This window comes from Rhea pennata, chromosome 16 (assembly GCF_028389875.1).
Source record: "Rhea pennata isolate bPtePen1 chromosome 16, bPtePen1.pri, whole genome shotgun sequence".
Taxonomy (NCBI): Eukaryota; Metazoa; Chordata; class Aves; order Rheiformes; family Rheidae; genus Rhea; species Rhea pennata.
In genome coordinates this window covers 18597748-18615571 of record NC_084678.1, presented here as the reverse complement: position 1 = coordinate 18615571, position 17824 = coordinate 18597748, and the positions used below count along the sequence as shown (strand labels likewise).

The 17824-nt window shown below is 44.6% G+C and overlaps 2 protein-coding genes across 4 annotated transcripts; one reads left to right on the top strand and one right to left on the bottom strand.

Annotated features, from left to right (window-relative positions):
• The first annotated feature begins 152 nt into the window (after positions 1-152).
• Positions 153-10531, top strand: LOC134147592 (protein 4.2-like). Of its 2 annotated transcripts, XM_062588857.1 has the most exons (13): positions 153-333; positions 2193-2378; positions 3094-3324; positions 3906-4024; positions 4761-4877; positions 5275-5452; positions 5846-5984; positions 6336-6439; positions 6751-6993; positions 7860-8180; positions 8524-8684; positions 9179-9312; positions 10225-10531. In XM_062588857.1, exons 1-13 carry the CDS (start codon positions 324-326, stop codon positions 10373-10375), a joined length of 2094 nt encoding a protein of 697 aa, XP_062444841.1. In that variant the 5' UTR covers positions 153-323; the 3' UTR covers positions 10376-10531. The 2 variants fall into 2 exon arrangements, with proteins under 2 accessions (XP_062444841.1, XP_062444842.1); XM_062588858.1 differs by lacking the exon at positions 8524-8684.
• Positions 9528-17808, bottom strand: CCNDBP1 (cyclin D1 binding protein 1). 2 transcript variants are annotated; one of them, XM_062588859.1, is made up of 11 exons: positions 17704-17808; positions 17565-17624; positions 16863-16942; positions 16056-16137; positions 15523-15619; positions 14272-14345; positions 13888-13964; positions 13215-13468; positions 12755-12815; positions 11807-11853; positions 9528-11416 (listed from the first exon to the last, which is right to left on the bottom strand). In XM_062588859.1, the coding sequence occupies exons 1-11, from the start codon at positions 17792-17794 to the stop codon at positions 11308-11310; spliced, it is 1032 nt and encodes a 343-aa protein (XP_062444843.1). In that variant the 5' UTR covers positions 17795-17808; the 3' UTR covers positions 9528-11307. The 2 variants fall into 2 exon arrangements, with proteins under 2 accessions (XP_062444843.1, XP_062444846.1); XM_062588862.1 differs by lacking the exon at positions 17565-17624.
• Positions 17809-17824: the final 16 nt, after the last annotated feature.

The following is a 17824-nucleotide window of genomic DNA, read 5'->3' as shown; positions in this document are numbered from 1 at the left end:
TCCCCAGCTGTTTGAAGAAGTTGTCACTGTCTGGCTTTAAAAGCTTCACATCCTACTGTAGCATATCCCCATATGAAGGTAGGAAAAGTCAGCCCTTCTGTTCTTTAAAGTGGTCTGAGAGATAAGAGTCCTTCTCAAATTCTGCACAGCAGGTCAGCAAGATAAGCTGAAGGAGAGGTGGCAACATCATGTCCCACTCTGTATAAGGAAACCGAGTAAACAACTTTGTAAGTGGATTATTTTTAGAGGAAGCTGAAGGAAAGAGCCATTGCCCACGACGGCGAGCAGAAGCTGAAAACTTCCACAGGACCAGTGAACCAGACATGGACCAAGGTGAGCAAAAGCCACCTCGATTAGCCTCAAGTATTTGCCAGTTGTCTGTACAGGAGAAAAACTGTCCCTGCCCAAAGCATTGTTCATGGGGCTTGTAGAAGAGGTGAGCTTCTTAAAGGGCAGGGCCAGGAAAGTACTGTTAAGCTGAGGGAGGTCATTTCAGGCAGAAGACTGCTCATAAAGGGGAAACAAACAAAAATTGGTCTCAGTGACCAAGAAGAGTTTGGGAAAAGTGGTAAGAGGCAGCTAAGGCAGACCTGTAAGAGTTTGGAAGAAAGGGCAAGCGAGTTGTCCTTAATATGGGGAAGGGGGTGAGGTAAGGCAGACTACAAAATTGGAGCATGGAGATGACCAGGTGTTCTCACTGGTAGAGAAAGTACAAGATCAAGGTTCCATACTGCAGTTAGCCAGAATAGACATTTTCACCACAGAGAAAGAAGAAAATAAAGGAGGTTGGAGTTGGCTCTGTAAAGATTAAACTGGTGCAGGGCTGTGACCTGGGACAGCACTAAAGGGACTTGAGAGCCAGAACAGAATCAGTCACGGAAAACTATGCATGACAGAATTCACAAGGGAAAAATGCAATGAAGCACATGGTTCAGTGGGACACCCATAACCAACACAGAAGGGACAAGCAGTAATGGGAGAAGGTATCAGTGCAGACGACAAGGCAAATTAGGCCAGAGCAGAGAGCAAACCACCAAAAATTACAAAAAGTAGCAGCTGTGGCTTTATACAGCAGGTGAATGTTCTGTGGATTTTTTGTTGTTGTTGGTGGTGGTGGTGGTGGTTTTTTTTTGCTTGTTTGTTTGTTTGCTTTATTTATTGGCCGGAACAAAGGGAGAAGCCTTGGTCAGGGAAGGAAGGTAGATGACAGGACATACATATAAGGGGCAGCAGTTACAATCCACAGGCTCAATGACCTCACTAATGAGTTGGGAGCTGGAGAGATGACTGAAGTCAAGATAATTGCAAGGCTGAAAGAAAACAGGTTGTCATCTGCTTGTCAGAAAGATACCTGGAATGATTAAGAACATCAAACCAGAAGACAAATACAAGTATATGATCATGCTAAAGCCACTGAGCATGAAAGGAGATAAGAATAGGTCACTTGAAATTATGAACGATCTTTTTTGCTCTCTTCTGGTGCTGGACAGAGGCTGCTATATACATAGGAGATGGAAGGAATAGGAGTAACTCTTCTGCCTCTACCATCTCTGGGTGCAAGACTACCAACCAATGTGATGCAAATAGGGAATGACTGGTATCTGATTTGCTGCAGTCCATTATAGCTCCAGAACTGTGCAGCAACACTGCTTTTTCTCCAGCTGGGAAATTTACATCAATTGCTGCTTTTTGGTGAATATCACACATACCTAATGCAGTAAGTGCTGGAAGACCTTGCATGCACATGGCTGGTTGGGTGCAACACCTCATCTGCAGTGCACAAATTCAATCATGTTTCCCCATGGAAAGAAGTTGCTTTGCATGCTAGTGGTGCCCTTGACTGCACTGTGTAAGACTGCAGGTGTAATTACAGTGCATGCTCAATGCTAAACACAACCTCTGTATTATTTGAACGGTCAGATCTGTTCTATGTACTTGGCTGGGTAGAAGGTGCTTTTGTGTATTTCCTTTGTTCGCTTAATGATGCTAAGGTATAAGCAAAGGCAGCTCATTAGCCACCTGACACCTGAACAACCAAGCTTAGAGGGAAGGCCCTTACAGTCACTGGGGAAGAAGGGGGTAAAGTCTGAGTGGAAACATCAGCTGTTGTTGTGTGTCTCACGATGAAGCTCAGGGGTAGAGAGTGAGCAGCTCACAAAATCCCAAGCTCACTTGCTCTTCTCATGCTACAGGTCTGAGCAACAAAAAATGTGATTTCAAGATTGCAGTGAACAACAATAATCACCACACAAAAGAAATCAGCACTGACAGGCTTGTGGTGAGGCGGGGGCAGCCATTCAGCATTACTGTGAGCTTCACAGCTCCTATACACAACTACCTGCAGCAGCTGAAGAGAACCTTCCTCATAGTACAGACAGGTAACACCATTATCGTGCCTATTGCAGCTCCAGTGCTCCACCAACCTGAAGAACAGAGCTGGTGGCGAGAGCCACCTTTAGAGCCAGACAGATGTGTCCACATTTAGAAGTGAGGCAAATGAACTTTATCTAAACCATAGTAGAGTCTCCTGCTGCTGGGACTGGCAGGCAGGGTCAAGACTAGATGTCTTTCTAGAAAAGACATTCTAGCACAGTAGTCAATGCAGGTTCACAGCTCAATGATGCAAGAGGTCTCACAGGGACTTTTCTCACTCCTGGCTTTTTGTTTAGGAATGTTCTAACTCAGCTATCCTGTTACAGATGTCTTCTGTTACAGAATGTTTTCTAGTGAGGCCCCTCAAGACAGAGCACCATTTGCTCCCAACTTGTTCTACCACAATCCGAGCACTTGGCTGTGGCTTTTGTCACAGGATACTGATTCCCAGGAGCAGTAGGTCTGCACCACTGTGGCTCTTCCTGGTTTCTACAAATCTATGAAGTACATGTTCCACTTTCAAACAAGCAGGCTTGACTCCAGCACAAGCCTCAGGAAGATTCTCTAGGGGCTAAGATAGCAGTATTAAGCTGCTAAAGGATTAAGAGTCTCCCACACAAAAGAAGAGCTACAGCCCCAGATCTAGATATGGTCTCAGCAATTTGCAGGGGGTTGGGATGCATGTCTGAAGTAAACATAACCAGATGCCTTTGGCTGCAGGATCCCATCCATCCAAAGCAGATGAAACCCAGATTGAATTCCCCATCTCCATCCTGGGAGATCAAAAGCAGTGGAGTGCAGCACTAGAGGAGCAGGACTCATGCTCCTGGACCATCTCTGTGAACACACCTGCCAACGCAGCCATTGGCCAGTATGCTTTGCTCTTACGTGCCTCCAAATCTTATCATCTGCTGGGCAGCTTCACCCTTCTCTTTAATCCCTGGTGCCAAGGTATGTGGTCATCAACGTAAAGGCAGGCTGGGATCAGTTATTTCACATAAACAGCTTTGAGCTCCAGCACATTGCTGGGAGACGTTGAGGCCAGTTCATCTAGTGTTCCCCTCTACTTCTGCCCTGCTTCTCACAGCACCTCAGGAAAGAGGTAGGGCCTAGTACAGCTCAAAGCTGCCTGCCTCAGCACTCCTGCCCTCTTGTCAGCACCCTGTTCTCCTGTTAAGGTAAAAAATGTTTGATAATCTCAGTTTCCTAAAATAAAGATTTAAAGATGAGTCAAAATTATAATTGGTCTGATCAAGGCCGCTGTATTGTTCTTTGGTACAGAGAAGTCAACAGCTAGGACAGTAAAAGAGCTGATTAGCACAGCAGCCTAGGGCTGGAGGAACATTTTGGACTGGACAGAGAGAAACTGCAATGAAATAGTTTTCCTGCCCGATTCAGAATCAGTGACATTTTCCCTCAGATAGGGACTGCCTAAGCACAGTGAAATCTGCTAATGGAACAGAGATGTAATTGCATCTGAGACCAGAAAATCTTTCCTCCTGTTTCCTCCCCTCCCCCCAACCCCCATCTAGATGATGAAGTGTTCTTGGGTAATGAAGCACAGCGGCAGGAGTACATCCTTAACCAAGATGGTATCATCTACGGAGGGACTGAAAATGCAATTCTGGCACAACCCTGGGACTTCAGTCAGGTAAGAGAGCACAGGCATATCAAACCTCTTACAGCCACAAGCAGAGGAAGAGAGCAGATCTCCTGAGTGTATAGAGTGCTACTCGTTTCCATACAATGCCTTTGATGAAAAAAACTTGCCCTCAGCACTCATTATCTGTGTACAAGACTGTGTACAAGAATGGAGACCTGCATATGAAGCTCCAGAACCCAGCATATGTAATTTTAGCTACCTTCTCAGGCTGCCCTTTATGTAGAGGGGGTGTTGATCTATATCTGCACTTTACACACTTCCCCCTCATCAATAGTTATAAAAGCACTTTACAGAGCTCAGGAATACTGTCTGGAGATAGTATTTTACAGATAAAGTGAGGACAAGGGGATTTTCCAACTTGCTCAAGGTTATCTGACCTAGTCGGTGATGAGGCCTGGTTTCCATTCCACTTCAGCGCCACCAGATCACCTCTGTGCTAACCCCAAGAATGTTCTAGAAAAGCATGAATTCCCCTCAATTAGGGGAGGCAGCATCATACTAAGGCATTTCCCACCTTTCTTCACTTGCAGACCTTTCTGTAGGTCTGCAATTAGTATGCTGTGTTCCCCCTCCAGATCTCTGCCTGGAGCTCTCCTCCACAGCCCACTTGTACCAGAGTATCAGCAAAAAGGGAGAAGTAACTGCACAGCCACAAACCCTTGCAAGGACTCCTGAGAATAAACATTCAGGCCAGATTTTCTGAGATGATGTGTTTTTGTTTCAGTTTGAGAAGGATATTATAGACATCTGCTTCACAATGCTGGATGTAGCTGAACACCAAGACAAGAATCACACCCAGCGCAAGAACCCTATCTATGTCTGTCGCACAGTTGCTGCCATGGTAAGGAGGGCAGACAGCAGCCCTGATCCTAGCAGAGAAGACTCAAATGCAGAGCAAAGGCTAGAGTCTCCCCGTTCCCAGTTTATGGCAACCCACTGACCAAAGAGCTAAGCCAGGCCCATGCTGTTCCAAGCAACATCTCCCATCTCTAGCCCTTCCGGTCACCCATGCAGCAAATACATAAGGCTGTAGGAGTTTTTTAGCAGTGACAGCACACTCACTAAACAAATCTCACAGAAGACCTCACCCGCTATGCCCAGCCACAATTTTTACGTTTGCACAAAAAAAATCCTTTTAGTTGCAGCTGCATTGAGAGTAGCTTCATCAAATGGGATGAGTTTTATCTACTAAAGAGAGGCAATTCCTTAATCTATCTTTCTCTCCTTCTTTCCTGAAGCTGAACTGTGATGAGCTTAGAGGAATCCTGACAGAATGCAAGACAGGGGAATACTATGATGGGACACACCCTTCCAAATGGCTGGGCAGCAGCCCCATCCTCCGTCAGTGGGCTGCATCGCAGTGCAAGCCTGTCCATTATGGGCAGTGCTGGGTGTTTGCTGCAGTCATGTGTTCAGGTACAGTTGTCGTTCAGAGACTTATGTGTGTTGAGAAGTCTCCTTTGGTCCACAGAACCTCTAGCTTACACTTAAATTCCTGGATTAACAAGGATCCCAGTGACACAACTTTTAATGTTTAGGTGAAAGACAGATCCTCAGTGTCTCCTCCATAATCTCTACTCATCATCAATACTCAGCATTGCTAGCTTTAGGCTATAAGAGTGTCACTACACACCATTCACTAAATGCACCTGTGATGGCTTCCTTCTTGAAGAGGCAGTGCCTCTTGCAAAGCTCAGACTGCAGGCCTGGTGCCACTTCCAGTACGCCTAGTACCAAAACAGGCTCTATATTTATCAGCTGAGATACAGCAGGATGCATAACTGATTCACGACTCTTTCCTCTGCACAGTTCTGAGATGCCTAGGAATTCCCACCAGGGTGGTCACAGGCTTCACGTGGGCTCACAACACTAACAGCAATCTGAGAGTGGACGAGTATTACGATGAAGATGGGACACTGTTGATGCACGAGAAGAGTGCCCGTGTCTGGTGAGAAAACATGGCATGGGCCAAGCAAGAGTTTGAGACAATCTCTGGGTTTAGGAAGTGGAGAAGGGAAAAAGGCAAACAGTTGCAGGGAGATGGGTGGGAGACCGCACAGCTGGGAGCCAGTCTACCTGATCTGCTCTTGAGAAATCCCAGCAATAAAAATTCAAGAATGCCCTATTCCTAGGGTTCGTAAAGAAAGAATAATTGCCAGTCCAGCTGCAGAAACTCTATTTGTGTCAAAAAACATGGCCTTTAGCCTCCCCAGTGTGCACTGAGCTCTTTAAAAGAAGTATTAATTGACAGTGATTCAGCTCAATCCTCAGTATAAGTTGGTGATGGTGTCTCTCACAGGACCTTCCATGTTTGGAATGAATGCTGGATAGTTCGAAGGGACTTGCTACCAGAGTACAGCGGGTGGCAGGCACTGGATGCCACCTGCCAGGAGAAGAGTACAGGTAATATATCAAAGCTAGACTTGAGGGAAAGAAGAGTGGAATAAAGTAATTCAATATCCTTCCCTTCCCCAAGTACCCGTGGGAGGATGCATAAAAAGACAGGGACTCATCCTATGTACTTTTGAGCAATTAATCATCATTGATCTGTTCAGTTTGGACAGCCTGGGGAGCCCTAAGGGCTCCATCACAGCACAGCTCCCTGATGTCCTCCTAACCTAGGTACTTCTACACTCCCAGTATGGGCCTACGTTTATAGCATGGGCCTAGTTGGTAAGCCATATGATTCTAACTTGAATACTTTTTCTTGTCAGGTTCATCCTTCTGCGGGCCAGCCCCTGTTCAAGCCATCAAGGAAGGGGACACAGAAGTGGATTATGATGTCTGCTATTTCTTTGCTGCCATAAATGCTAAGCGCCAGGTCTGGATACACAAAGCAAGTAACATCCTCAAGCCAGCTCTTGGTTGCACAAAGTACACTGGCAATAACATCAGCACCAAGAGTGTAGGCAGCGAACGCTGTGAGGATATCACACACAACTACAAGCATCCTGAAGGTACAGGGTGGGCAAGAGGCTGAACACATCCCCACCAGAGTTAAAAGCGAAAAGGCAGGGACAATAATGCAAGCCTGTATCAGAGCATCAACTCCATCCACTTCTCATTATTTCCCCTTCCTGAATGACAAAGGAACACCTTACTCTTGCTGCTTGCAGAATGAAAGCACAGATCATAACCCCAATTTTTGTCCTCCTTAATTACAGTAACCAGCTCTCTAGTAGGTCACGAGAGGCTTTTTATCCACCAGGCACTTCCCTGTTTGGCAAAGCCTTCTCTCCTGATTTCTGTTATCTGCAGAGTAAGAGTTCTTTACACTCACCTCCCAGTACCTTTATTTCAGATTCCAGCTCTCTGAAAAGGAATGCTCTGCTCCCAGATATTATCCAAATCCCTCTCAAAAAGTTACTCCCCCATCAGAATCTATTACTGAGGCCTGCTCTCCAGATCCAACTCTACCATCTCATCATAGCCTACGATATGGTGTTTCCTTCCATCACAGGAGAACATAATACTGCTCAAGCAATGAATTCTGGCAAAGCTTGCTGTAGCATCTTAAGTTATTACAATTTCCAGCTGTCCCTTTTATTCTGATAGATGTTAGCAGCAAACTGCTTCAAAAAAATATTACAAATCTTCCCAAGTTAGAATTTTTCAGGCAAATCCAGATGTCCAGTCAGCCAAAATCCTTAAATCCTTAAAGTGCTACAACCAGAAACCCAATGGCATAACTATCTGATCTCTTAGAAACCGTTGTCTACAACACTGCCAGGATAATTCACTGCCATCTTTCTGCATTCACCTCTTTACACCAGTAAAAAGGAAAGAATACTAACATGTTGCGTGCTCCCTTTTTTTGTCATAGGTTCTCTTCAAGAAAAAGAGGCACTTGAGAAAGCCTATAAAAAGATACAGAAAACTGAGAAAACTTGCAGCAACAGCAAAACAGAATTTAGTTCCATTCCTACTGCCCTTGAAGAGCCAGTTAACCTTTTTATCGACCTCCAATCTGAGAATTCTCTGCTACTGGGACAGGATGTCCCACTTTCCATTAAAGTGTTTAACCACAGTGGTGGAGAAAAAGCTGTGCACCTGGTACTCGGGGTCCAATCTGTATATTATAATGGTGTACCCATTACCCAGCTTTGGAAGGAAAAGATTAATTTTATCCTCAAAAGCAAAGAAGGTAAGGACTCTATTGAATGAACAGCCAGAAAAGTATATAAAGTCCTCTCAGTCAAGGAAAAATGCACTTAGCCATAAGCTTACAAATGGCTGGCTAGATAACTGGTTGCCGGTGATTCAAATCACCTTGGCAGAGGAAAACAGTACTGCAGTGCATGCAGTCTGAACACCTTAAAGATTTTGAATTTACATATCCAGTTGGAAACACTTAACATTTAAATGGCTGCAGCAGTTTTGGTACAATATTGACTATTAAAAAGGTTTGGGGAGCTATGCAGGCTAAGACTAGGCTGAACATACCATCACTTGCATTGTCATCTGTATCTCACTACTCTTTATTACAGCTAACACACTGCAGGTCTCTGTACCTTACTCACAGTACAGAAAAGACGTGGGAAAGAGCCATCTGCTTAGGCTGACTGCCATGCTGAGAGATGAAGACTCCTTCTATATATACTTTGCCCAGGAAGAGATCAGCATTTGCAACCCCCCTCTCACTATTGAGGTTAGATCAATCTGTCATTCTGTTACAGCAGCAGCAAGAAAACAGCTTCCATAAAGCAAAAAAAAATCTGCTGGGCTGAGCAGAGAGGTGGCTGTCCTCATGTTGTTTTCTTTCAAAGTGCTAAGTTACCAGTTTGGGAAGAGATGCGTTGGGATGCACTGTTGCATGCAGTGCTCCCACTTCTAGCTTGTTCATGTGTGAGTATAGGGAAACTTTGGTGATTCTTAATTCACTCCCCAGTCTGGAAGTCTGAGGCTGCAGTAGGAAACCACAGGAGAGAATCGTAATTCAGAAGACAGTAATCTGGACTTTACCTCTTTTGGTCACCAGCAGCGCAGGCTGAGACCTTTGCCACACTTCTCTCCTTTTAAATCCCAGAAGTTTCTCTTTCCTTCTCTCAGCTCTGACTCATTCCCTTCTCTAACAGGTTCCTTTTAAATCCCAGAAGTTTCTCTTTCCTTCTCTCAGCTCTGACTCATTCCCTTCTCTAACAGGTTCCAGAAAACATAATACAGTACCAGCCAACCACAGCAGAGATCAGTTTCCTAAACTCTCTCACCGAACATCTGGAGAAGTGTGTCATTCTGGTTGCAGGACGAGGGCTCATTTACAGAGAGAGGAAGTACAGGTGAGTGCCAACTGACTGACCTAAGAATGATAAGGGGAAAAATAGACACAATAGTGGCTAGAAACCCCTGTACAGGAAAGGTTGTCCCCCAAAATAAACAGCCAACAAGGAGGCAGGAAGAGACCGCTATAGCTAATAGCCACAGGCACTCCCTTCATTACTTACAGATAATGCAGGATATTTCAGTCACACTGAAAAAGAGAAAAGGCAGAGACCAGAACTTTAAACAGATGTTTAATACAGACGTTGAAGCTAGTACGACATTTGTGAAAACTCCAGCCCCTAAGTCCTAGACAGCAGAAGGGAAGCCCCCTGCCAACATAAAGCATAACAACAAAGTACCATGACACTAAGAACTAGGCATATATGCACATTAAATAAGATAGTTACAGACCACTGAACTAAGCCATACAATTCAGAAATTGTTTGCTGTTTCTCTAGCCACCCGAACATCTTTAAGTAAGGTAAAACCATACTGTGACATACATTTCCACCCAGTACCCACAGCCAGCAACACGAACAGTCCCTGGCTATGGTTTTAGCCATCTCCCCCCTTTCTCTGCTGGAGAACCAGGCAAACCTGACTTAGCCAAAACTCACCAAAAGAGGCATGCTCTTCTCCACATGAAAAAGCAACATTTCTCTCCAGAAACTGTAGTAAAACAAAATAACCCTAGGTGTCTCCATGTGGAGCTCAACCCTCCTGCCACAATTCCCTCCCAAAATGCTATCAGATCAGAATTCCAAAGTGGTTGCTTAAATGACAGGTTTTTTGTTTGTTTGTTTGTTTGTTTGTTTTGGGGGGGGGGTGTTGCATCACACTCTTGTCTAGCAAATGCATCTCCCAGGCCCTGGAAACTAGAAATATGAAGAGCTACACTTCTTTTATCATCTCCCTTCCTTGCCTTCCAGGCTGGGCTCTGTGCAGCCTACAAGCATTCAAAAGCTTCATATCCCGTTCACCCCCACCCAGGCAGGGCCCAGAAGACTCACTGCATGTCTGGACTGCATTCAACTCCAGAACTTGAAGAGCTACAAAAGTTTCAACATTGTAGCTGCCTGACACTCAACTCAGAACAGGTCCTGCTATCCCCTTTTCAAAAGGGGTGGTCACAATCTGTGCCATGAACATAAGGTAGGCTCTCTCCATAAAAGAAACTTACTAGAATGTAGACAAGCATAAATGTTAACAGTTTAATTAAAGTCATACTTAAAATCATGTTTGACTTTAATTATTTTGTTCAAACTCAACTCTGTCTCATCTGCCACTATGTCTGCTCTCAGGTCTTCTAAGTTGAACCTTTCTGTGACAAAGATAGGCAAAATGTTTAAGCAGATACTGTGTTTCTCACCATGCATACTTGCTGAACCTACCACTGCTTAGCCAATTCTTCTCCTATCCATGGCAAAAAAGCTTAACTTAGAACTTTAAGGTGATGATAGATGTTGCATTTTTCTAGAGATGCACTCACCTCTACAGGTCCGTGAAGTTGGCAAAGCAGTAAATAATATTTTCTACTGCTTTCTCAGCGAATAAAAGAGAGATCATTCATTCTTCCCTAAAGTTTGAAAGGAAGCAGGAACATTGCTGCATTTACTTTAATGGTTCATTTGGTGGCTTGTAAAAGAAGCAAGAGTCATTCCTTCTGCATATATCCTGCCACATGAAAACAGATAAAGCCACCCATGCAAATCTAACATTTTATTGCTCTTTGTACCCCATAGTAGCTGTAACATTGAAGAATGGGGCACATTCACAGCATTAAGATGCAGCACTGCATCATTCACGGAGTCCAAACAAAAGTAACAGTTTTTGCAATAGCAAAGGGTGACTTCTCCCTTGGAAAACTTAGGAATCTTCTGCCAAGAGACAGTAAAGTTATCCCTTAAAAGAACTGTCCTCATCATTCTCCTATAGCTAGAGAATGGCCAGACAGATTTATTGGGAAAGCATATGCCAGAGCCAGTGGCACAACACATGTTGATGTAGGAGGGCTAAAGTTCACCCTGTGTGAAGTTCTTGATTTTGTCCATGTTGTGATCTACTGCACCAGTGAGAAACTGCACCCAGCCCTCCTCTGACGGCAGACATACATGGCTTGTCCTGCGAAAGTTGAGGAAATACATTAGGAAAGCCTCCTCAGTGCCTTATATCTGCACCTGTAGACTACAGAACCCCCCCAAAACCACACGGCTGTTGTGAAGTGCTGAATTACAACAGCAATAAAACAATACTGCTGTAGCCTCACAAAGTGCTTTGAGCAAGGAAGAAGCCACATCCATGTCTCTAGTATCAAACCCTGAAACTCTTGTCTTCAACATGGACCACTTTCTTTCCTACCATCCTCCTCCTATTCCCATCCCTCTGCTTACAGATAACATGCCAAAATACAAGCATTTACTATTTAGAAATGAGTCATCCTTGACAAGAAGCAGAATGATATCAACTTTCACATCAGGGAACATAACACTTGCAAATGTAACTCATACTCACTTTGTAATTTCTAAGACTTTCTTTAATACTGACGTCAATTTAGCAGCCTAGAAAGAAACAAAAGCAAAATGAAGTGAACCATACATGGGAAGAAGGGGCCCAGCAGTATCAGAAAAGAAAGAGGCACGCAGGAGTGCTCAATTCAGCCAAGAATGAATAAAAATGCCACAGACTGATGCAAGAGGAAGCTAACATTGCCATGCTGGGAGTGTCTCCCAACCTACTGCTGGCTAGGACAATTTTTAAAAAATGACATTAAAAAAACCCCATATTTTAAAATGCTTTCTTTTCAAAAAGATAAGCACATGAGAAATTGGTAATTGGAATTAAGACATGAAATTACAGGTAACTGTTTGCAATGTAATTTGATATTAAGCAATGTTTAATATTTTGTACCAAAAGATCAATGCACTGGCCAAGTACAAGAAACGAGAACTAAGAGTCAGAATAAAGAATCTCAGATCTGGGAAGGTTAACTTAACTGAGGTTGAAAGGGACCTCTGGGGGTCACCCAGTCCAACCTCCCACTCAAAGTAAGGCCCACCTCAAGGTTTAGTCACGTTGCTCAGAGCATTGCCAAGTTTTGAAAATCTCCAAAGATGGAGATTCCAATGCTTTTCTGAGCAACCTCTGCCAGTACTTAATTATGCTCACCGTGAAAATTTATAATTCACAGTTTTAATTTAGATCACTTCATTTGAGTAAATCTTCCTGACACAGGGAAGAAAGTAGACATGGAATACACTGGCAGCCTTAGACCCCCCTTACCTGAGATACTGCCTGAGAGAAACATAGTTCCACCTCAAGGAAGATAAATGTGTAATTATCAAAGGGGACTCTATCCCTAAGAACCAGTTACTAGTACCCACCATACGCAAAATCCCTCCAATTCAATTTTCTCTCCTTCCTACAGCCAAGTAAATTTGCATGCAGGCTGCAGATACTTACATTGAGTCGCACAGCCAGCTGGTTCACAGGTGGATACATGCTCAGTGCCAGCTCATCAACACTAGAATAGAAGAGAGGGGAGTCACCACTGAATAAATAAATATCCCTGATAGCACAACTCATAGATCCTTGGTCAAAGCCTACACCAACCCTAGCACTGCAGGGCATGACAATGAGACATCCATTAAATGAATGGGATGCTTTTCACTGCTTTCTCAGCCTTCAGTGCCCACTCCCACCTTATCCCCACTCACAGCCAAAGAACTACCTCAAGGTGCAGAACAAGTTCCTTTCGTAATCTCTCAGCAGCCCGTGCCATAATAGCATCTTCAAACACAGCAGCTTCCACCACTAGCTCACAGATTCAACATCATATAGATTTTCCTGATCCACTCTCCAGACCTTAGGAAATATGCGACTACTCTGGAGCAGAAAACAACAAGGAGAGAGACCTGCTTACCTTGGACTGATCTCATTACCGATGTCTGCAAGGTCATCCAGCTGAGCAATCTGTTCTGAAGAATCAGCTTTTCCATGAGCCTTCACTACACCCAAAACCTTCTTCAGGCAAGCTTTGGAAGCCTTCATTAATCCCATGCAAGGTCCCAGCAGTTTCCGGTCAGCTTCTGACCAGTAGGTATCTCTGTTGCCCCGAAAGCCCAGCTCCTCATCTTCCATGATGTCACTGTAGGGGTCTTGCCCTTCCACCAGAGCCTGAGAACACAGATGCATTGAAAACTCAGGGCCTACCATCCATTTCAAGAATATTCAGCAAAAAAGGGAAAACATTATCTAGAAATCTATAAATAATTTATGGAAGAATTTCTCTTGAACTAGCATCTCAGTTGCCCAATTTTGTCAATCCTAATGAGACTAGTTTAAGAAAAAACACCCCCCCCGCTCCAATTCAACAGTGAGCAGCAAGAATTGGGCAGATAGTCCCATTCTTATATCAGCCATATAAAAACCGTATTTAAGGTAGCAGGATCAGACTTGGGTTTAAAAACTCATTAAGATCCAAGCAATGCAATAATCTAGTTTGATTCAATTCAAATCATAGCCTCTCTAAAACTATCTTTGTATCACTGCAACCTGTCACCACAGGTTTTTCAAGGGCTTAGGGCATTCCTTACGTGTTCCATCTCTTCCAGGGCATCCCTGACCACACCTAGACATGCAGCTAGAGCTGACACAACTGCTGCCTGGTTGTCTGCAAAAACAAAAGGAAGAAAAATCTGACACAATACTAATTTAAATCAATTCTCAACAACACTCACCTAGGTTTGAGATCATTAGATCTTGAGACCAAACATTTTTGGATCATTTTTGCAGAGCTCAGAGCTATGTTGTTGCCATGAGAAGAACCTGACCTGGCTTCCAAGCTTCAAGAAATACTACACTTCTGCAAAATGAGCAAGTCTCCATGGTGCTAGCTACAATATTCCTCACAACGGGCTATTGATATTCCAAAACCCCATATCCTAATCCATTTTTCTTTTCACATACATAGTACTCACCTCGTGGCAGATTGGATGCTTGCTCACATGCCTCCCACACGCTACCAGTTGATATAAGCTGTTCCTGAGACAAGCTGAAACAAACCAGAACCATTCAGAGTTAGAATCAGTAACACTGCTCTGCTAAATTGTATTTTTCTTTTCTGCAGTCACTGAGCAGCTGGTCATTAGTATCCTGCACCTGTGCAAAGCAACAGGTGCTGGTTCCTTCTGAGTTTAATTACTATTTGGAAAAAGAAGCAGGAATCTCCACAGAAGCCTCTCAAGGTGTCTGTGCCTATATATCTTCCAGGATCTATCCAAATCAGTAGTCTGTATCAGAGAATGTTGACCTCTGCCTAAGGGCAGTGGTCTGTAATTACTGAAAACAGGTTTAACAGTATTTCCCAGGCAGCATAGTGTTCCAATAACTAGCTTCAGAAAGTCAAGCAATCATTGTGTAGGACAGTCCACGCCAAGGGCGAGCACTGCCCACCAGTGCAAACAGTACCCCAGCACCTTCACAGGAATCCTGCTCCCAGCTCCTTTCCTTGCCACAGATAGAATCAAAATCTGTTCTCTCTGTACAAAAAGATACCTCACTCAGTTACTGAGTACTGTCAGGCCTTGAATGGATTCCACCCTCCTAGGACTTTAGCTGGCTCAGTTAAAGAGTTTAGATGGCTAAGTCCAAGGTCAGTTCTTTTGTCAATAATAGCTCTTGTGAAGAAAGTTATAAGCAAGGCCGAGTCCCTCCTTGCCCTAGAAGATGCTTTTAAGCTGAGGTTCTCTGGCTGAGCCCTGTCTGTGCTACATCACAGCTGTATAGTAGCTATACCTGCACCCAGTTTCATACCTCCTCAATTTCAACCCTGATTCTGACCCACCGACTTGACTTTCTGGCTTGACCCTGGGCCCAATTCACCACTGACCCAACTGGACACTGATCTGTGTCTAACCCTGGTTACTGTCTCAGGATCTGACTCTGACTTGCTGGCTTGACTTTCCAGCTTGATCTCAAATGTACCTTGTTGCTACAGACTTGTCTGATGATCTAAACTCTCAAATGAACATGGCTACCTTCACCAGGTCTGCTCTGCTCACTCAGATACTGTGAGACTGGGCCCTTACTGGTGAGGGTGCTGCCTCTGCCTGCCTTATAACCATGGTCGGCTCCTGGATCCCCACTTCCCTTTGGGAGCAGCCTGCACTTGCTGCTCCCTGACAAGGGTACTTGTAACATTTTCTTTCTTCTTTCTGGAAAAGTACAACCTCTCCAATGAAGTACTGAGAATTGTTTCTGTGAGCTGGATCATTCCTTCTACTACTTCAGTAGTTGCATCTCGTACCATCTTCCGAAGAGTAGTACCTGGTTGAGATTGAGAAAAGAGACAGCAATGACAGAAACCAATTGCCAATAATGAACACACAGGCAGATCCATTCATGCAGATGCACGTTATATATAAAGACACAGGCACTTTGAAGGAAGTGATGTTTGTTCGGATTTCAAAAGAACTTTAGGCAAAAATCTCAACGTTTTATAAATACGAATGCTTAATCAACTATACCTCTTCCTAAATTATAACTCTTTCACAGCTGCATATCCGCAGGAGTAGACAGTGGAATGGTTCACTTATAACCATGCTGCAAGTCTATGGAATAGCTGACAATGGGACTCTCTCTGCTCATGAAAACTTGCTCTCCTGTAGATGCCAGGTCTCCTACTGGGCTCCCAGTACTCCCCTACTGGGTTTCATCATACAGTGATGAAAGAACTGGCACTGCCCTGCTGTTACTATCTCACCTTGACTTTTAGGGAGAGAGTAGTACACTGTGGCAACTGCAAGAATTGCATTTTGGATATCTTCACTGAGCTTCTGACAATCCTGAAAACAGACAGGCAAAAGGATTAATCAGGAAAAGTGCACTGCTGCATTCCATTTAGAAAGTCTCACAAGCAATCACTTAAATCCAGATTACTTTGGAAAAAAAAAAACAAAATAAACCCTACAGGGAAGCATAGCAATGGTGAACTTACCTAAGAAACGAATACAGCACAACGTTAAGTCCAGCATTTTAGTGTCTCTGAAGTCTGCAAATGCAGACCGGAATAATTTACTATAGTTGCAGACTCACCGTATGCATCATGTGTTTGCTCATGATTTGGTCATCAAAAACACCCACTAGTCTCATGGTCATGCATCAGAGAGCAAGAAGTAGCTTAGATCACTAGTCTGAATTTATGATTTTTTTCTCTCTTCCAGACACAAGCGTGTTAAAACTTCTCTCACTTAACAGCAAAAATACTTTCATTTTTAGCTAGATTTAAGATGCACATCGAGCAACGTGGACTGTCTCCATCTGCAAGCAGCTGTACATGTTAAATGACGTTAAAGAAAGGAATATAAAAATACTTATTTGGTATATTCCCCTAACTTCTAGAAATTAGTTCTTTAGGCAATTCTTGAACTGGATTTACATGTTCTACAACATATAGTCCACACGAATGGTTGCGCTGAATCCAACAACTGTTTCAGTCGAGTGAACCAGGAGATATCTGACATTTATCAAATGCGCTGCAGTTTCCCACTCTGGGGAAGCTTTTACTCACCTCTGCAGAAGGCAGTGGAGGCCTTGAGAATGCCAGACTCAGCTTTGTAGCTTCCTGTGATGTTGCTTTGAATGTCTGACCTAGGAATGATCCAATGGGAAAAAAGATATTTGTCAGAATCTTAAGTAAAAAATGAAGAACAGAGCAGCTAGATGAGCAATATCTTCTCTGATGCTGCTTAGCCCTAACATCTACCCCAGGATTACTGTCCCTCATTTCTAAATGTGACAAGAATACAAGCTAAATCATACAGCACAAGAAAAAAAATCCACACTGCAGCTGTGTCACACCAAACTGCCCATTCATTTCTACTTTTTTACTCGTCTGGTTCTGAAATCCAGGATCACATTTTGTCTCCCGGCCCACGATGCCTTTACCAGGACATCCAGGCAGGCTTTAACAAAAACCAAGCTTTTAAAAGGCTAGGTAATGACAACTACTTCATACTGCCCACTGCTTTGTCAGCAACAACACCAAGGAGCTAAGGACAAGAGCATGAGCCCTGACCATAGACCTTCCTGATGATCTCTCTTGTAACTCACAGCCATATCGCATAACAGCACCAAAGTCCCACCTCCGCCACTGACACTGCCCACAAAAACTGCTGAACGTGCCTGCGCAGCACCCAGCCCCGCCCTGCCCGAGCCCAGGCCCTGCTCTGCCGCGTGCAGCAGCCCAGCCCGCCCGCCGCCCGCTCCGTACCGAGCGCGTCCCAGAAGCGCGGCGGCTCGAACGGCTCGCGGCCCTCGCCCGGTTCGCCCTCTGTAAAGGCAGAAAGAGACCTCAGCCAGGCCAGAGGCGGCGTGGCGCGGCCCCTGCCCCGGCCTCGCCCGGCCCCCACCTCGGACCCGCGCCAGCACCGCGAGCAGCGCGCCCCGCAGGTCTCGCAGCGGCTCCCGCGCCAACCGCGGCCCCGCGCCCGCCGCCTCCATGGCGGCCCAGTGGCGCTCCCTCACGGCCGT

What these genes read in the sequence shown, in the direction of transcription:
- LOC134147592 (XM_062588857.1), top strand. An exon ending in CTTTAATCCCTGGTGCCAAG is followed by an intron (nt 3,325 to 3,905) that starts GTATGTGGTCAT and finishes ACCCCCATCTAG; the next exon opens with ATGATGAAGTGTTCTTGGGT. An exon ending in GAGAAGAGTGCCCGTGTCTG is followed by an intron (nt 5,985 to 6,335) that starts GTGAGAAAACAT and finishes TGTCTCTCACAG; the next exon opens with GACCTTCCATGTTTGGAATG.
- CCNDBP1 (XM_062588859.1), bottom strand. Translation starts at nt 17,794, where the DNA reads ATGGAGGCGGCGGGCGCGGGGCCGCGGTTGGCGCGGGAGCCGCTGCGA. An exon ending in CCCTGGAAGAGATGGAACAC is followed by an intron (nt 13,469 to 13,887) that starts GTAAGGAATGCC and finishes CTGTGTTCTCAG; the next exon opens with GCTCTGGTGGAAGGGCAAGA. An exon ending in AAAGTCTTAGAAATTACAAA is followed by an intron (nt 11,417 to 11,806) that starts GTGAGTATGAGT and finishes CAACTTTCGCAG; the next exon opens with GACAAGCCATGTATGTCTGC.